Source organism: Lampris incognitus, chromosome 6 (assembly GCF_029633865.1).
Source record: "Lampris incognitus isolate fLamInc1 chromosome 6, fLamInc1.hap2, whole genome shotgun sequence".
In the NCBI taxonomy this organism is placed as follows: Eukaryota; Metazoa; Chordata; class Actinopteri; order Lampriformes; family Lampridae; genus Lampris; species Lampris incognitus.
Window position 1 is genome coordinate 22190601 of NC_079216.1, and position 16332 is coordinate 22206932.

The following is a 16332-nucleotide window of genomic DNA, read 5'->3' on the forward strand; positions in this document are numbered from 1 at the left end:
TACTTGGGTAAAAGAATCAAGATATAACTAGCCTGAAAATAAAAGTGTCAGGATTTACATGACCACAACAACTCCCATTGCAAGTTATATACAACTTTTATTTACACTGACACTCAGCAGATGCGATGTCCAGTTTTTATTTTGTGATGATCCTGTATGGTTTTCTCTCAGTTTTGTTACAGCGGCTGCCTTTGAAACCTAGACTGAGAGAGAGAGAGAGAGAGAGGGAGGTTTTACATGCTTTGGCAATATGTACACAAACATATGTCATGCCAATAAAGCACATATTGAATTGAATTAGATTAAAGGGAGGGAGGGAGGGAGAGAGAGAGCGCGCGAGAGAGAGGAGGGAGGGACGGAGGGAGAGAAACAGAGAGAGAGAGAGAGAGAGAGAGAGAGAGAGAGAGAGAGAGAGAGAGAGAGAGAGAGAGAGAGAGAGAGAGAGAGAGAGACGTAAGAAGGCGTGTCTTTCTTTCTCTCTCTCTCGCTCTCTCTGATCGTACCTAGTCAGTGTGTCCCAGGCCAGGCTGGGGGAAGGACGCGTCTCCCCGCTGCGGTGCGCTCAGGAGGGGGCTGTCCTAACAGACCAGTATACGGTGGTTTGCTGAGGCACCTTCCGCTGTAATAATATGAACGAACGTAATATTCATCCCGGACCACTTTGACGACTTTCCGGTTGCGCAAACTTTGCAGCGCATTTGAAGTCGGAGTGGGACGTAACAGAGGACTGAGAGGACTTCTCCAACTTGTGACGCGGTCTGGACAATTCGTTCATTCGTTATATTGGCGTTCCCATTTAAACGGGCCCCGCGGACAGACTGGAGGGTTCGCTGAGTCAACTTTCCTGTTCATTAAACGGAGCGGGAGATGGAGCCGGAGGAGGGCAAGGTCTCCGTGTGGGTCTGCCGGGAGGAGAAGATCGTCTCCGGGCTGTCGAAGCGAACGACCTGCGCCGACGTGATCAAAGCGCTGCTGGGGGATCAGAACCTGCAGGACGGCGCCTCGGCCGCCATGTTGGCCGGCCCCGCGCGGCGCTACTGCGTGGTGGAGAAGTGGCGCGGGCTGGAGAGGCTTCTTCCGCCCGCCACGCGCATCCTCCGCCTGTGGACCGCGTGGGGCGCCGAGCAGCAGAATGTGCGCTTCGTGCTGCTGAGGAGCGAGGCGTCGCTGCCTAGCAACGGCCCGCGCAGCGCCGAGGCGCGCGTTGTGCAAAGCAGAGGCGGCGCGCTGACGGGCGGCCTGCAACAGGACAAGCAGAGGCGCATCGTCAGGAAGGCCTTTCGGAAGCTGGATAAGATGAACAAAAAGAGAGAGGACAGCGTCTCGAAGGACAAGAGCTCTGTGGAGAAAATGGAGACCTTGGTGCATTTGGTGATTTCCCAGGACCACACCATTCGCCAGCAGATCCAGAGACTGAAGGAGCTCGACCGAGAGATCGACAAGTATGAAGCCAAAGTGCACTTTGACCGAATGAAAAGACATGGTATCAACTACGTCCAGGACACTTACATGGCAGACTCTGGTACCGACGCTCCGGTCGCCTCAGATGTAGGCATTCAGGAGCCGTACGATGCAGAGGACGCCCTGGCACAGTTTGAGGAGTACGCATGCAGGTGCGAGGAGGTGGTTCGGCTCCAGGAAGAGCTGACGGAGCGGGAGGCGCTGGTGGAGAGCATCACCAGCCACATCCAGGAGGAGCTCAACCAGCGCTGGATGACACGGAGACGAGAGGAGCTGGCAGGTCAGGACACGGACAGTCTGGCCGACTCGGTGGATCTCTGCCATGGTGAGTCCACCATCACCGTAGCCCGGCCAGATGCTGAGAGTCTGTCTGAGGACGGCCTGGCCCTGGAGGAGGAGAGAATCAAAACACAGCTCGACACTAGTTTGTACATTGGCCTGCGACTCAACACTGATATAGATGCCATCAGAGGAGACTTGGACCTGAGTCTGGCACTCTGGGAGGCTAAGGAAAAAGAACTGTTGGATTTATTGTCGAAAGTTGAAATGATGGAGGTAGAACAGACAAACGCCAATCTAAGTGAAGATGGGAAGCAGGAGACCTGCAGTGTGGTGACTGTTGAAGATGAGCCAGCTTCTCTGGAAAAGAACAGCGGCTGGGTGGAGCAGGCCAGAGGTCTGTCAAAGACATGCAGCACCAACGATGATGACTCAGATACAGGACTTAGCTCCATGCACAGCCAAGACTCCGATAACCCACCTGTCTGTGAGTCGCTGGTGTAGTCACACTCGTTGGAAACATATTGGACAGTTATGCAATAAAAAGCCGCAAACTCAGGGGCAATCAAATCAGTGTTGGCAATACTGGGAAATGTTGTTTTCTTCCCTCTCTGAAATGCACCGCAATATGGACTCGTATTCTATAGCAATAATTCCTATATGTAGCCTAGTAACTGCACAATAAGCTACTGAGAATAGCCTAGAGTATTATGATAAGCCACCTGTACTCGATAGAAGACAACATTAGGGCATACTTACTGGGAAGGTAGTACAATCTACACCTCTGTGCCATCACACAGGTGGAGCGTTAGCTGTTAGGTGGAGTGTTAGCTGCAGCAGCTGGGATGTAAGCTAGCATGTTGGCCAGGGCCGCAGCTGTAAAGATATGCAACCTGAACAAGTTAAAACGTCAGTATCATCTTTAAAATATCTTAATGTCAAATACTGTTCGCCTTCAACCTCTATACAGTTTGACAAGTTAGCTGTACAAATAGTGGAACAAGTGTTTAGATCGATCAAAAGTTTCTGTGCAGGAGACCAGTTTGTTCACAAATTGAGCAAACGTAGTGATTTCATACTTTGAACAAAGGCATTCATTTTCAATTATTATCCATCATTGCTCAATATTACTAACTTCCTGTCTGTCACATAGTTTTGCACTTATGTTGTTGCTGAGTAATGAGAAGTGAGTACCTGTGAGATGTGTTGAGGAAGAGGAGCAGTGAGCCCGGCTGTGTGAGAACTGATGAGGCCATGTGAAGATGATCAGACGGCATCTCTGGGCTTCATCAGGCCGGTCCGTAGTCAGAGATGTGTCTTTATCCAACACAGTCACATTTACTAAGTCATGTCTTGGAAATAGACAGGGGCCAACAAACTCTTATTTTAAGTGTTACGGGCTAGCTTATACAGGATCAAAACTAATCAATATTGATATTGATATTGACCGTTTGAGGCACAGATCAGAACACCCTGTTGTTTCAGACTTGTGGCTGGTTAAGAAGTACACCTCAAGTGATCAAAGAAGGTTGAATCAGTTCACCTGGATACAATGTTTACAGACAGTCTATTCTGTCAATAAACATTGTATCCAGATGAACTGATTCAACCTTCTTTGATGTTCCTACATGGACTATCGAGCATCAAGACACACCTCGAGTGCTTGTGAGTGACACAGCTGTGTGGAGGTACAATCTGGGTCCCAAAAGCTTAACGAAACGACATGTATGTTCACATGTTAAACAACGGACTGTATCTGGCATCAGTTCTGCCTTTCTGTTCTGGTCAAAGTGATCAGGCATTCTTTTTTTTTTTTAAATGCATCGATGAACACTTTCTAACAGTCATTTTCATGTCAAGGTCAATGTTTCAGGTGTTTATTTCCATCACCGCATGGAGAAGCCCTCTGAAATTTAGCTGTGATTTAGGGCTAAACACATCACTCTGACTGGTTATTCAGCCTGCACACACACACACACAACACACAGTACTATACATGTTCAAGTTCAAGTACTTTATTTGTCACATGCACAGAAATACAAAGTAAAGTAAAACATGCAGTGAAATGAAGGGGGGTACTCCATCTGCCATTATGTGAAACAAGACAGGCCTAGATAAAAGACAAAAGATACATTTGTGCTACACTGAATAATGTGTGTGTGTGTGTGTGTGTGTGTGTGTGTGTGTGTGTGTGTGTGTGTGTGTGTGTGTGTGTGTGTGTGTGTGTGTGTGTGTGTGTGCAGGTCTTGTGTTGTGCAGACTGTAGAGAGACCATCCTAGAGGCAGCACGGTAGATTGTCAGAGTAAACAGCTGTAACTATGAGTTTTAAGATGGTTGTGTAGGCTTCCCAGAGTCCTGTACCTGGAAGAGCTTTGAAATAGGGGAATTCTTCAAAAAACCCTTTTGAAATCCTGGAAATAAACGTCACCATGACATGTCACTCCTGAACTGTGATTCCTGGCTTACACCATATGGAAACACATGGAGGTGCAGGACTATGAAGGGGATGAAAAGGAAGAAATATATCAAACACATAGCAGCAGCCCCTTTCTCTCTCTCTCTCGCTCTCTCTCTCTCTCTCTCTCTCTCTCTCTCTCTCTCTCTCTCTCTCTCTCTCTCTCTCTCTCACACACGCCCCCGGTAACCCATGAACAAACTCATAATATCTATTTTGTAATTTTATAAGCTCAATACGATGATGCCCATGTCAACACTCACAGGGTTGTCTGCTGTCAGGTTGTAGAATGGTAAATATTAACCATTAATAACTTGTTAATTGTACCAGGGGCAATAAAGGACTGATACTGTAGTTAATGGGGTAGTATCCTGCAGCTCATGCAGCTCATGTTAATCTGCTCTGTGTGTGCGTGGCCTAGTAAACTGTATCAGGATGTGTGGGCGGGGCTTAGCTGGCGCAAGGCTCTCTGTCCGCTGATTGGATGATTGGACTGACTATAGAGCCATGAGGCTTGAGTACCAAGCAAACCATTCAACATGGCTGTTGGTGTTGAAATAAATATTAAAATGAACTAGATGTCTGGTGTGTTTTTATTCAGAGACATTGATGTGTGTGATCGTGTGTGTGTGTGTGTGTTAACCTGAGTGTTTGTGTGTATCCATATCGGCTCTTGCAGCACAACAGGTCAGGTCACCAACTGGCTATACAACCATTATATTATAAATATTATATATTATAAAAGTAATATGAACACCTGCACATGCTAATGCACACCTTTACTTATTTCACTTAAGTCATAGCACATGATATTTTAAAACTTCACAAACTTTTCTCTGTTCAAACTGCCTCATGGCATTTTCATGGCAATTTAACACCAGTTACACACCCCTCAATGTACACGTGTCTGTTATTAAAAAAAGTAAAGTGATGATGCTTTCTTCCTCATGTAATAAGGCCTTCCTGTATGTGTGATGGAGAGAGAACTGAGGCGACAGACACACTCAACACACACGTCTTCTCGTTATGTTGATTGTGCGCAGACTGATCAAGTGTAAGCCATCTCCTCCGCAGACCATGATGCATCTCGGCCACACCCTGCTCCTCACCATGTGAAATGTGCTGGGATGAGTGAAGAGCCGGTGTGTCTGCAGTGTAAAGTCTTGCAGCCACAATGCAGCCATCACCAAATCACTGTTATGAGTGCAGAGGAAAGCCCCGATGTAGTGTTTACCCAACACACATGATGGATCATGCTATCTAAAGCTTTACTTTCACCAGCAGATGACCCATAATCTCTGTATGACTGCAGAAGCATGAGAATACAAATATAAGTGAAACTTGACTGTGAAATAAAAACTTTAAGCTTTATTTGCAGGTCGCGTTTTATCCGCTTCTGTCCACATTCTCATCCAAACAGCCTCACAAGCAGAAAAAGTGCTCGCATGTGTACTACATTTGCAGATGAGTGAGCACCAAACAAAGGCTCCATTACTCGTGTAATATGTTAGTATAATGTAATCTATATCCATGTCGGGTTTTGTTTAATTCAGGCAGGAGGGTTGCACAGTGTGCATGGACGGCATGCATGCTGGAGTCTACATGCAGTACCAGCTGACACCGAGCTGTGGGCTGATGGGAGTGTCGTACTGGGAGGCTGGCGACATGCACGGTGGTTGTTATCTCATGCAAATGTGTTGGTTTGGACGCCAGCTGTCATCTGATAGCAGACGTCTCACTCCGAAACGAGCTGGTGGTTTATCAGGGTAAACTACACTGACTCTTAAATGCACCAGTATAGACATGAACTACTAAATCAAAAAGATGGAAGGTTACTACAGCATGCTCTTAATCAGGGAAACCAGCATTCAGTGATAGAAACCAGCACCAAACCAATACGAACAAATCCACAAAAAAAGACATCTTCTTGCTGTGGGTTGTTTAATTCATCTACCCTCACATCTGATTCTCTTTCCCTTATCTGTCTTCAGTTGCAGAGTTGGTTCAGCTACTGGACCTCACTACCTCCCTCATCCACCCCTCTCTCTCTCTCTCTCTCTCTCTCTCTCTCTCTCTCTCTCTCTCTCTCTCTCTCTCTCTCTCTCTCTCTCTCTCTGCCCTGTAATCTCTTGTTTTAGCATCATGATCTCAGATGAGTGCTGGTTCTTTAACGTGGGTTTGAGGAGCTCCTCCACACACACAGTGTAACTGTGAGGTTGGAGCTGCTGGGATAACAACGATGAGGAAAATGTCCCACTGAACAAGTCAAGAAATACACTGAGTTATTATTAGTGCGGTAAACTGACAGGTAACAGACCAACTTCACACGGACATTGTGGCTGTTATTTGCCCTGACAGCTGACACTCCAAGTTAAATGTTAAGGGATGTCTGTAAATATTTGTCTGTAAATACACTGCATTTATATAGCACTTTACAATGGATGCCTCAGTATACTGATAGCAGAGCCTGCCATTGCAAGGCGCCAACCTGATCATCAGGAGCAGTTGGAGGTTCAGTGTCTTGTTCAAGGACACTTAAACACTCTGGAGGAGCCGGTTATTGAACCAGGAACCTTTCGATTACTGGACGCCCAGCTCTATTTCCGGAACCATGCAACCCCACTCTGTAAAATTCATAGTGATGCACAACGGTGTTTCAATGATGTCTGGCATCAACACAAATTAACCTGCATAGAACTGATTAGGAATATTACAACCTTTATCCCTCTCTGAGAATCGCCACCTTAATGTGGTGGAGCGGTTTGGGTGTCCCGGTGATCCTGGGAGCTGTGTTGTCAGGGGCAATAGCTCCTGGTAGGGTCTCCCAAGGCAACTTTGTCCCAGGGGAGGGGACAGACTAAGAGTGATTCCCAAAAAACCCAATGAAAGTGCACCAGCAGAGCTACAGCACCTCACCCGGAAAAGGGAATCCGAGGCCCCCTGCTGGAGCCAGACCTGGGAAGGGAGCTCGCCGGCGAGCGTCTGGTGACTGGGCCTTGGCCCATGGGACCCGGTTGGGCCCAGTCTGAAAAAACAACATGGAGCCACCACCCCGAGGACCCACCACACGTGGGGATGAGCATTGGGGTAGGGTGTAATGCAGGTCGGGTGGCAGGCAAAGGCGGGGACTGGGGTGTGCCAACTTATGGCATCGCAGAGTGGTCCTTGGGACGTGGAATGTCACTTCTCTGGCACAGAAGGAGCCTGAGCTGGTGCTGGAGATGGAGTAGTACCAACTAGATACAGTTGGGCCCACCTCCACACATAGCATGGGCTCTAGTACCAAGTTCCTGGAGAGGGGCTGGGCTCTTTGCTTTTCTGGAGTTGGCCAAGGTGACAGGTGCCGGGTGGGTGTGGGGATACTCACAAGTCCCAGGTTGAGTGCCACCCTGTTGGAGTTCTCCCTGGGGAATGAGAGGTTCGCCTCTATACGACTGTGAGTCACTGGGGGGAAGACTGACTGTTGTGTGTGCTTATGCACCGAATAGCAGTTTGGCGTATCTGGCTTTCTTGGTGTCTCTGGATGGTGTCCTGGTTAGGGTTCCGCCTGGGGACTCTATAGTTCTGCTAGGGGACTTCAACGCTCACGTGGGCAATGATGGAGAAACCTGGAGGGATGTGATTGGGAGGAACAGCCTCCCCGATTGGAACCTGAGCATTGCCTTGTTATTTGACTTCTGTGCGAGTCATGGATTGGCCATAATAAACACCATGTTCAACCATAAGGTAGTTCATAAGTGTACTGGGTACCAGCACACCCTAGGCTGAAGATCGATAGTAGACTTTGTGATCATATTATCAGATCTGCGGCCGTATGTTTTGGACACTCGGGTGAAGAGAGAGGAGCAGAGCTGTCAACTGATCACCACCTAGTGGTGAGTTGGATCAGATGGTGGGGAAGGCTACCGGACAGACCTGGCAAACCCAAATGTGTAGTGAGGGTGAACTGAGAACGTCTGGTGGAGGCCCCTGTCCATGAGGTCTTCAACTCCCACCTCCGGAAGAAGTTCTCGTGTATCCCGAGGGAGGCTGGGGACATGGAGTCTGAGTGGGCCATGTTCAAAACCTCTATTACAGACGCGACTGGTAGGAGCAGTGGTCATAAGGTCATCAGTGCCTGTCGAGGTGGCAACAAGAATCCGCTGGTAGACACCGGTGGTGAGGGAAGCCGTCAGACTGAAGAAGGAGGCCTTTTGGGCTTGGTTGGCCCAGGGGTCTCCTGAACTAGCAGACAGGTATCGGAAGGCTAGAAGGGCTGAAGCTTCGGCGGCTGCGGAAGCAAAAACTCGGGTGTGGGAGTAGTTCAGCGAGGCTATGGAGGAGGACTTTCGGTTGGCCTCAAGGAAGTTCTGGCAAACTATCTAGCGACTCGGGAAAGGGAAGCAGGGCTCGACTCAGGCTTTGTTCAGCCAGAGAGGGGAACTGTTGACCCGGACTGGGGATATTGTCAGGCGGTGGAAAGAAAACTTTGAGGAGCTCCTGAACCCGGCTAATACGTCCTCAGTGGAGGAGGTAGAATCTGAAAACTCAGGGGGAGCCCCACCCATATCCCTGGCAGAGGTCCCTGAGGTAGTTAAGAAGCTCCTCGGTGGGAAGGCGCCAGGTGTGGATGACATTCGCGATAAGATGCTGAAGGCTCTGGACAATGTTGGGTTGTCTTGGCTGACACGCCTCTTCAGTGTCACGTGGAGGTCGGGGACAATACCTGTGGAGTGGCAGACTGGGGTGGTGGTTCCCACATTTAAAAAAGGGGACCGGAGGGTGTGCTCAAATTATCGGGTCATCACATTACTCAGCCTCCTGGGAAAGTCTGCTCTAGGGTACTGGAAAGAAGGCTCCGACCGATTGTCGAACCTCGGATCGAGGACGAACAATGCGAATTCCATCCTGGCCATGGAACAACGGACCAACTCTTTACTCTTGCGGAAGTGCTGAGGGAGGCATGGGAGTTTTGTGGACTTGGAGAAGGCTTATGACTGTGTACCCCGGGGCACTCTGTGGGGGGTACTGCGGGAGTATGGGGTACCAGGGCAGTTGCTACAAGCCATCTGGTCCTTGTATAACCAAAGTGAGAGCTGTGTCCGTATTCTCGGCACAAAGTCAAACACGTTTTCGGTGGGTGTCGGACTCTGCCAATGTTGTCCCTTGTCTCCGATTCTGTGATAATCATGGACAGGATCTCAATGCGCAGCCAAGGTGAGGAGTGTGTCCGTTCTGGGAACCTCAGAATTGCATCTCTACTCTTCGCAGATGATGTGGTTTTGTTGGCTTCATCAGAACGCGACCTCCAGTGTGCACTGGGGTGGTTTGCAGCTGAGTGTGAAATGGTCGGGATGAGAGTCAGCACCTCCAAGTCTGAGGCTATGGTTCTCTACCGGAAAATGGTGGATTGCTCCCTTCGGGTTGGGGATGAGTCGTTGCCGCAAGTGAAGGAGTTCAAGTATCTCGCGGCCTTGTTCACGAGTGAGGATGGGATGGAGCGGGAGATGGCAGGCGGATTGATGCAGCATCAGCGGTAATGCGGACGTTGTACCGGACCGTTGTGGAGAAGAGGGAGCTGAGCTGGAAGACAAAACTCTCAATTTACCAGCCAATCTTCCTTCCAACCCTCACCTATGGTCATGAGCTTTGGGTAGTGACCGAAAGGGTGAGATCGCGGATACAAGTGGCTGAAATGAGTTTCCTCCGTAGGGTGTCTGGGTTCAGCCTTAGAGATAGGGTGAAGAGCTCAAACATCCGGGGGGAGCTTGGAGTAGAGTCACTGCTCCTTCGCGTCAAAAGGAGCCAGTTGAGGTGGTTCGGGCATCTGATTAGGATGCCTCCTGAGCGCCTTCCTTTGGAGGTTTACTGGGCACGGCCAACTGGGAGGAAAGCCCGGGATAGACCCAGAACTCGCTGGAGGGACTGCATGTCCAATCTGGCCTGGGAACCTCTTGGGATCCCTCAGGAGGAGCTGGAGGGCGTTGCTGGGGAGAGAGATGTCTGGAGTGCCCTACTTAGCTTGCTGCCACCGCAACCCGACCCCGGGGAAGCAGCTGATGATGAGATGAGTTGAGAAAACCTTTATTGAAAACCTCTTCAGCGTTCCCACGGTAACCTGTAGGAGCAGACAGGATTCCTCCACACGCGCCTCTTCCACCACGGTGACCGACGTGATGGTAAATGTAATGGTGGATGTCATAAAACTTAAAACTGCTCGTACTAGTCAGGACATCTACAGTCAGGAAGGTATTGGTGTGTGTGTGTGTGTGTGTGTGTGCGCGCGCGTGCGTGCGTGCGTGTGTGTGCGTGCGTGTGTCGTGTGTAGCTGTTAAAGCCAGTGTTACAATACACACACGATGCACACAGACATAACACACCATATCAGGGTCACCTATAGACAGGATTTGATGTGTCAGTATTGTTACAACATGATTTAAAGATGTGTTACATCCCTGTGTGACAATTTGTTTCTTCTTTTCTTATGAAACATCACATATGTAACTACCTGACATCACATGTGTAACTACCTGACATTACATGTGTAACTACATGACAGTAGCAGGTGTGATTAAACCTCACAATCCACCTGTACACATCACGTGGTACTTTTTTTACTTTATCATTTGCTACCATTAGGCAAGGATGTGAATTTCTACATCTTTTAAACGCGCTGACATGTTTCATGTAGCTCATTTAATTAACTTGTACGTTCAAATGGTGAAACAGTGAAAGACGAGAAACGAGGAAGATTTGTGTAGGCGAGATAGAAAGCTCACAATAATGGTACACTTCAAAAGAAGCAAAAAGAAAAAAAAGAAAAGACAAGGAAGAAATAGAAAAATGTGAAGTGAAGTCTTTACCTCCGACTGAGTTTGTGCAGGCATGGTGAAAGAGGCGTGAAGCACAGAAGCTTATGAACAGGACACAGTGATGACATAGTAGCTTCCTATGGCTGCTTAGTGACAGAAAGAAACAATAGAAAGAGAACTGTGTGTGTGTGTGTGTGTGTGTGTGTGTGTGTGTGTGTGTGTGTGTGTGTGTGTGTGTGTGTGTGTGTGTGTGAGAGAGAGAGAGAGAAAGGGGGGGAGAGAGAGAGAGGGAGAGGGAGGGAGGGAGAGTTTTTTTTGTTTTGTTAGTACTCTGTTGACCTGTTTTGCTTTGGCATAATTGCAATTAATGCTGTCATTAGGGATGCCCCCCGAAACCCGGTTCTAAACGGGAACCGGTTCTAAATTAGTAAAAACCGGAGCATTTTTAAGATCCGACATTTTCGGTTCTGCTATTGGTAGTCGGTAGGTACTTGAGAAATCATGGAGTGAGATTTATATTGTGGCAATTGTGTTTTTTCGAGGAATTTAAACGTCGCGAACATAATCTTGTTTGCCGTTTTCTCCATCTCTCTGTCTCTCTCTCTTACTGCGCGAGGGGCGGGGCTGTGCTGTGCTCCACACACTCGCTGACACACGCGCAGACAGCTCTGCTCAAGTGCTCATCATGGCGGAGAGAACTAAACGTTCAAAAGTTTGGGTATATTTTTCAAAGTCGATGACAACAACGCTCGTTGCCACAAGTGCAACAAATCATTTGCCAGTAAGGGTGGCAATACAAGCAATCTGTCGAAACATCTTTTGTCGAAACATGGTATTAATCTGCAGAAATGCGGAGTTTTCCACTGCTTTGCTCGTAGTGTTCCATCCACATCCACTGCAGGTAAGCCGTATGAGCCATAGATACGGAGTTAGCTAGGCTAATAACGAATTATTACGAATAGGCCAATAAATAAAATATAATTGCTTAGCTAATTGTTTAGCTACAAATATATAAGCCATAGATACGGAGTTAGCTAGGCTAATAACGAATTATTACGAATAGGCCAATAAATAAAATATAATTGCTTAGCTAATTGTTTAGCTACAAATATATAAGCCATAGATACGGAGTTAGCTAGGCTAATAGCCGGGGACACTATAAGTCAGGAGAGATCACGACTCCTGCCGGAGAAGGCAGATATGTTGATTTTTCTGCAGAAGAACTGTTAGGATAATGTTCTAGGTTCTTGTTTGTTTGAACTTCCGTTAGCCTTTTGCTGTAAAAATTTATTTTTAATATATATATTTTTTCTTTATCTACTTTTATTTTTTATCTTATTTGTTGTTGTTGAATGTTGATTATAAAGTCTATAATTCAGACGCATTTAAAACATTGCTGCTGCTGTTGCTGCTGAATAAACAATATTTGTTTATATTTATATAAAGTTATATAATAGGATAATAAAGCAATGTCGATTCTGTTCTTAATTAAGTGTCTTTTTTCTTGCATAATAATCAAAAAGAACCGATAAGAGTATCGATAAAGCACCGAACCGATAAGCAGTACCGATAAGAGTAGTAGTATCGATAAAATCCTAACGATACCCATCCCTAGCAGTCATGTCAATAACCATCATTGAATTGAAAATTGAATTGAATTGAGAGAGAGAGAGAGAGAGAGAGAGAGAGAGAGAGAGAGACCCTCTGGTGCTTTGCAGGCTGATATGAGGCCACTCAGCAGCAGCTGCTCAAGTTTTCTTTTGAAAATACCGAGGATTATATAACTAGACATGTAACCGGTGTTTGTGTGTGTGCGTGTGCGTGTGTGTGTGTGTGTGTCCAACCTTGTCTGTCTGTGCATTTGCATATCTATAATTGTTAATGCCATCTAAGGTAGCTTGCGTCCTAAATGAGTCGGTGTGTGTGTGTGTGTTCGTGAGCATATTGAGCATCAGTGTTATGCCGCCCTTGTTGTGTACTGACAACTTGTCAGTAAGTTAACCACCTCCCGTTCATCAAAACTCTGGACACAGAATCTGTTGTCTGCACAAGCGTGCAACTGATGTAGCGCTCCCCTCAACAGTTATATTAATAAGGGCAGGGCTTTTGGGTTCTTTTAATAAATTTAACCCTGATTAACTCCGTTTTAATTATTGTCCTGGATCCCTTTTTACAGTACACACCTGCAGTTTTTTAAACCTACCTATTATGAACTTACCTTTAAAGCTACCTTTAAAGTTATGGTTTTAATAAAGATTTCTAACCAAATGTGTCTGTATGTCTCCTTCAATATGAAATCATTCGCTCTAAGCAGGTAAGTATAATAAAATCACACAACTCAGGTTTTATAGAAAAATAAGTCTCGATTATTTACTTAACTAAAGAATGGGTTTTGATTTAAAATGAAAAAATAAAATGATAATAGGAATGTTCTTCAAACTGAAATTTCCCTTTCTTCAGGAAAACCCTCTTAAGGTCTTCAACACTGTAAGTGCAAAACAAAACACTACACTTTAACACCAAAATGGATTCTCCTAGAAAATCACAATTAACCAATCGCAATGTCACTTAAATTCAACCAATATAATTCGTGGGCCCACGCACACACACACACACACACACACACACACACACACACACACACACACACACACACACACACACACACACACACACACACAAAACTTAATGGCCCCTTCGCTCCTCCGTGAGCAAAAGAACAAGTGTGGTACCTTAGACGATGTTCCCGGTTTGTCTTTCTTCAACCGTCCCGGTTGCAGGTTTAGCAGCAGGTCGGCATCTCGCACAGTCACCGTCTGATGTCTATCCTCTCTCCCGCGTCGCGCTGAGTGAAGCCCTTGGTTGCTCCAAACTTCGTCCCAGGTCTCTGCTCTGCCCTCTGGTGGTTGGAAGCAGCAGCTCACCCCTCCAACAGTTCAACGGCGCTAGTTAAACTTAAGCTAGCAAATGTCCGTTCGCGGGTAATGAACAGACTCTATGCTACACGTCGAGCGCTTAGCTTTAGCAGTAGCACACACCTAAACGGTCTTTGAATTTCGGGTATAAATTCCTCACGTTCCGACAATATATAATTTATACTCTCACCCCGACTGTTGTGTAAACAATTCTAAAATATAAATGACACAATGGTTTGTGCACTCTAAACTTAACATACAACACAGGAGTTATATGTATCGCGCTAACTCGCCGCTCCCTTCCGGCTCCGTCGTCCACCGTCCCTCCCCTCTCTCGTCCGTGCCGAAACACCTCCCCGACCTGGGCTCCTGCAGCATGTCATTAACCCCCGTAAATGCTGGTTTAGACAGTTTCCAGGACAACATTATGCTCTTTAATAAACAAAACACATCACACTTTTTAAAAATGATTTTAACCTTCTTAAACCCTTTTAAACCAAACCTTATTCAAATTTTTTAACACTATTTATACTGAAGCGAATTCGGGGTACAACGCACCCACAAAAACTTCCGCGGCCGGGAAGCGAACCCGTATCGCCCGCACCGCAGGAGACATCGCTAACCGCTAGACTAAAGGGTCGGACCCACAATCTAGTGGCCAGCGTGTCTTCTTATCCATGCACGTTACAATACTATAGCATCACCCCTTATAACCACATGTTTTAACTGGGTTACACTGACAACAGATAAACAAAAAAAACCAAAACTGTGTTTACTGTAAATACTGTTAGGGTTTGTGGAAGACCCCAAGCGCACGACACCAGACAGAGATGGGGTTAGCCGAAAACTGGCGTACTTTATTCCTTACGCGTACGACTAGTCAAACATAGGAAGGCAATGAGCGACAAGGAAAAAAACGGAAAGTCCAAGGGGAAAAAGGCTCGCGGGTAATCCAAACGGGAACACGGCAGGATACTTCCACGGGGAAACTTTGCAAGGGAAAAACATGAACCAAGGGCTGGGATGAGTTCGTAGAGAGAAGGACCGTGAGAGGAGAGTGCCCGCTACTGCGGGTGCGGGGAGGTTACAACACGAACTGACAACGGACACGTGGCAGGCCATCAAATTTAAGCCCAGCCCTGATGACTAAGCCCGGACCTGACGAGCCGATTGGCTGCCGGCGCGGGGTGGGCGGGCCACGGCGCGGGGTGAGCAAGCCATAACAGTAGCCCCCCCCTCCACGGGAGCCACCAGGCGACTTGCCCGGCTTGTCGGGATGGGAATGATGGAACTCAGTGCGCAGCCCAGGACCCAGGATGAGCTGGCGGGAGACCCAGCTACGTTCCTCCGGACCGTAGCCCTCCCAGTCCACCAAATACTGGAACCCCCGTCCTCGGCGCAGGACGTCCAGCAGCCGGCGGACCTTCCACTGGGGGTGCCCATCCAAGATCTCAGGGGGAGGCGGAGCCGGGGCCGGAGGCATCAGAGGACTGTGGGAGACAGGCTTAACCCGAGACACATGAAACACGGGATGGGTCTTCAAGGAAGCCGGAAGCTTAAGACTCACCGCCGCGGGGCTGAGAACCTTCCTGATCTCAAAGGGTCCGACAAACCGGGGGTTTAGCTTCTTTGTGGTGGACTGAAGCGGGAGATCCTTCGAGGACAGCCACACCCTTTGGCCTGGTTGGTACGTAGGTGCTGGGGACCGGCGTCGGTTGGCTCCCCGACTGGCGCGCTCAGCTGCCCGGAGCAGAGCAGCTCTGGTCACCTCCCAGACGCGACGACACCGGTTCAGATGGGCCTGCACGGAAGGAACCGCCACTTCCGACTCCTGCGCAGCAAAGAGAGGCGGCTGGTAGCCCAGGGACACCTCAAAAAGTGAGAGGCCGGTGGCAGAGCTGACCAGGGAGTTGATGGCATACTCGACCCAGGGGAGGAACCGGCTCCAGGAGCTGGGCTTCTTGGCGGCCACGCACCGGAGGGCAGACTCCACGCTCTGGTTCATCCTCTCTGTCTGTCCGTTAGTCTGTGGGTGATAGCCAGAGGAGAGACTAACAGAGGCACCCAACCCCTTACAAAAGGCCCGCCATACCTGGGAGGCGAACTGGGGCCCTCGGTCCGAGATGACGTCCAGGGGAAGGCCGTGGAGACGGAACACGTGGCTCGTCAGGAGGTCCGCCGTCTCAGAAGCCGATGGGAGTCTGGGGAGGGCCACCAGGTGCACTCCCTTACTGAAGCGGTCCACCACTGTCAGGATCACAGTGTTACCCTGGGAGGGAGGCAGTCCGGAGACAAAATCCAACGCCACATGGGACCAGGGCCGGCTTGGAGTTGGGAGGGGCTGCAGCAGACCCGCGGGTGCCTGGTGAGAGGCCTTGCTGAGAGCACAGACGGAGCAGGCCCCTACGAAGTCCCTGACGTCGTTCCTCA

General features: G+C 48.3%; 1 protein-coding gene across 1 annotated transcript; it reads left to right on the forward strand.

Moving 5' to 3' along the window:
- Positions 1-535: 535 nt before the first annotated feature.
- Positions 536-4769, forward strand: LOC130114147 (ras association domain-containing protein 10-like). Its single transcript, XM_056281929.1, has one exon. The coding sequence runs from the start codon at positions 868-870 to the stop codon at positions 2242-2244; it is 1377 nt and encodes a 458-aa protein (XP_056137904.1). The 5' UTR covers positions 536-867; the 3' UTR covers positions 2245-4769.
- Positions 4770-16332: the final 11563 nt, after the last annotated feature.